The sequence below is a fragment of the Ovis aries genome, chromosome 1 (genome assembly GCF_016772045.2).
Source record: "Ovis aries strain OAR_USU_Benz2616 breed Rambouillet chromosome 1, ARS-UI_Ramb_v3.0, whole genome shotgun sequence".
NCBI lineage: Eukaryota > Metazoa > Chordata > Mammalia > Artiodactyla > Bovidae > Ovis > Ovis aries.
The window spans coordinates 125,418,007-125,421,673 of NC_056054.1; the positions used below are offsets into that span (position 1 = coordinate 125,418,007).

Genomic DNA, 3,667 nt, shown 5'->3' on the forward strand with positions numbered 1-3,667 from the left:
CTGAACATTTGAATTAGAGTAGACTTAGCTTTGCTGATCTCAAATTCTTTCTGGTTTACTTTTGTCATGAGAAGTGGCCATACTTCTGCAAAGTGGGAGCAGAAGTGAGCTGCTGCGTATTAAAATACAACTGGTATTATATAATAGATCATGGTATCAAAGCTTGTTTTACTAGGAGTGAATAAGAACCAAGCATGGCATAACATGACTTTAAATTGGGCACCATTCCACTCAGCTCCAGTGTGGCACCTTCACAACAAGAAGCTTGGCAATGTTCAACATGATTTACAACCAAAGATTGTGTGTTGCCCATGAAAAGAAAACATTAACAAGGATAATGCTCATAAATGAAATACATGAAAATTACAACTGCTGTATCCATAGCTCTCCTATTATTTCGTGTTCTTTCAGCTTCTGTAAAAAGTCTTGTTCTGATGGATTTCTGTAGCAATGTTTAAGAATTTTAAAAATTTGAGATGAAATTCACATAACATAAAGCAAGCCATTTTAATTGGGGGATAATTTTTTTCCAAGTTGTGTTGGTTTCTGCCATACATAAATCAGCCTTAAGTATACATACATCCCCTCCCTGTTGAACCTCCCTTCCCCTCACCCCTCCCCTTCTAAAGTGTTAGTGGTAGTCGCTCAGTGGTGTCTGACTCTTTGTGACACCTTGGACTATAGTCTGCCAGGCTTCTCTGTCCATGGAATTCTCCAGGCAAGAATACTGGAGTGGGTTGCTATTGCCTTCTCTCGGGGTTCTTCCCTACCCAGGGATTGGACCTGGGTCTCCTGCATTGCAGGCTGATTCTTTACTGTCTGAGCCACCAGGGAAGCCCATGTTGAGCTCCCCGTGTTATACAGCAACTTCCCTTCAGCTATCTATTTTACATATGGTAATGTATATGTTTCAGTGCTGCAAAATGTAAACATAAGATAAGCCATTTTTAAAGTGAATAATTCTGTGGTGATGCAATCACCACCTCTAGTTACAAATAATTTTCCTATTCCAGAAGAAACCCCATAGCCATTAATATACCAATGTCTTTGAATCACATATGGAGATAATTTCAAGCTATGGAATGTTTACATTGTTGCCAAAGCTTTTTTCAGTTTAGTTATGTCAGCTGGGAGGAGTTTATAATCAGAGAATTTAAACAGCCTCACAGGATGCAATCAGAACAGTTGTTAAACCATGGGACACTGATGAAAAGAATTCAATTGCGTGTCAAGGAAGGCGCTGACTTTGAAGATACAACACATTCCTTTGTAAATAGATAAGCCAACAAAAATATGGGCAAAGAGTCTGTGGGTTGCTTTATATGCATTTTATTAGCAATAATGGAATTATCTGTGCAAATTTATGGCAAGATGTTTAGGCAAGCATGTCATGCCCACCAGCTTGAGGTATAAAAGGTCCCGTGCAGGACGAGAACTTCATTCCTTCTTGGGTAACTTGCTCTTCACATTCTATCCAAATCCTTCCCACTCCTGCCACAATGACTCGTTTCTTTTGCTGCGGAAGCTACTTCCCAGGCTATCCTTCCTATGGAACCAATTTCCACAGGACCTTCAGAGCCACCCCCCTGAACTGCGTTGTGCCCCTTGGCTCTCCCCTTGGTTATGGATGCAATGGCTACAGCTCCCTGGGCTACGGTTTCGGTGGAAGCAGCTTTAGCAACCTGGGCTGTGGCTATGGGGGCAGCTTTTATAGGCCATGGGGCTCTGGCTCTGGCTTTGGCTACAGCACCTACTGATGGACCATGGCTCCAGATGACTACGGGACCCGCCCTCAATTCTCTGTGTGCAGAACAGCCTGAAAAACAATGACTGTCTTCCTGCCTCCAGAAACACTTGAGAGAGAAACACTGCAGTCTTCTCGATCTCCGACAGTGCTGAACAAGTCACCCAGGCATCAGATGCTGAGCTGATTCTCATCTACAGCCAAAGCAAGATTTTGTATTTCTCTAACATACTTGAATTTTGCTAATGAGGAAGACAGTCTGTCTCTTATGATAGCTCTGCCCGTCTATCATTAAGTTCTACATCAGTATCAATGCATTACTATTACATGTGTGAGTAGGAAGGGGTTTTGCTGTTCATCACAATAAATCCAATTCATTCAGCACAAACATTTTTGTTCCGGTTGTTTATTTTATTGTGCCTTTTGTTTGTTCATTTTGCTCTCATCAACCAGTTTCAACCTGTGAGGGTGGGCTTCAATCACATTTTATTCTGATTTCAGACTGTACACCTGGATAGGGTGATGCCTAACAATTTTGTCCCTTTATGTTGAGATTTTCAATTAAAAAAAAATTCTTTAAAAAGTCCTAAATTTAACCAAAATACAGATGGCCCTTGAACAGTGTGGGAGGTTAATCCATGTATAATCTATATTCAGCCCTTTGTATCTGAGATTTCTCTGCATCCATGGATTCAACCAGCTGTGGAGTGTGTAGCATTGTAGTGCTTACTACTAAAAAAATTCTGCATATAAGCGGACTTTTGAAGTTCAAACCCACTTTATTCAAGTCAGTTGTATAGTCTGTACACTGCGATTGTTAGTGTTTCTCTATGCTGATTATAAATAGCAAATTTTCTTAGCTGTTTAATGTTAAAAGAAAATTCTTTCCTCCTTTCATTATTGACACGATTCCATTTAAGCTTCTTCCTCTTTTCCTGCTGTTTATAGAACTCATTATAGAGAGATTTAAACCCCATAAATTGTTGGAAAAATTTCCTTAAGTGGAATGAGTTATGAAACTGTTTTTAAGGCTTCCTAAGATTTGGTTAATAAAGGCAAGCCAGCAACTAAAATCACATAATACTTTTTTTCCTTTTTGAATGATGGGTTTTATTTTTCCCACCTTCTTCACTTCTGATTATATATGTAGGCATATTAAAAATGAAGTGTTTATTCTTTGGAATGATCAGTTCAGTTCAGTTCATGATAGTTGCCATCAAAAGCACTTGAAATGATATGTGATCTGCACTTAGAAAATGCTTCCTGAGAAAACTCTGCTCTGTTTAAATTAAAGCTCATTCATTCATGCATAAAGTATTTATTGAACCCCTACCTGTCTCAGAAAAGATGCTCAATAATTGTTCACTGACTTGTTAAATCTCTGCTTTATGGGCGCAAAATATTATATAGTCCGATACAAAGTTCATTTATGTATGTATGAAGTTACTGGGCTCTGGTCACTGTTTAAAACTGGGTGGCTGTACAAACCTGCCTCTGGACTGAGACACTCATTCAGTAGACACTCTCCAAGAAGCTACAACATCACATACTGTCCTAAAATGTGGGGACAGAGATAAATAAAACATAATCCTGCCTCTCAAGAGTTAAACATATTTTTGTTGTTGTTCAATTGCTAAGACGTGTCTGACTCTTTGCGACCCATGCACTGCAGCATGCCAGGCTCCTCTGTCCTTCACTATCTCCCGGAGGTTGTTGAAATTCATGTCCATTGAGTCTGTGATGCTCTCTGACCAGCTCATCCTCTGCCACTCCCTTTTCCTTTGGCCTTCAATCTTTCCCAGCATCAGGGTCTTTTCCCAATGAGTCTGTTCTTCGCATCAGGTGGCCAAAGTATTGGAGTCTCAGCTTCAGCATCAGTCCTTCCAATGAATATTCAGGGATGATTTCCTTTAGGATGGACTG

The 3,667-nt window shown here is 40.0% G+C and overlaps 1 protein-coding gene across 1 annotated transcript; it reads left to right on the forward strand.

Annotated features, from left to right (window-relative positions):
- Positions 1–1,445: 1,445 nt before the first annotated feature.
- Positions 1,446–2,132, forward strand: LOC101104027 (keratin-associated protein 7-1-like). Its single transcript, XM_004002773.6, has one exon. It carries the CDS (start codon positions 1,500–1,502, stop codon positions 1,755–1,757), a length of 258 nt encoding a protein of 85 aa, XP_004002822.1. The 5' UTR covers positions 1,446–1,499; the 3' UTR covers positions 1,758–2,132.
- Positions 2,133–3,667: the final 1,535 nt, after the last annotated feature.

Bases quoted from the DNA above. Each gene is read 5' to 3' on its own strand.
- LOC101104027 (XM_004002773.6), top strand. From the start codon at position 1,500: ATGACTCGTTTCTTTTGCTGCGGAAGCTACTTCCCAGGCTATCCTTCC.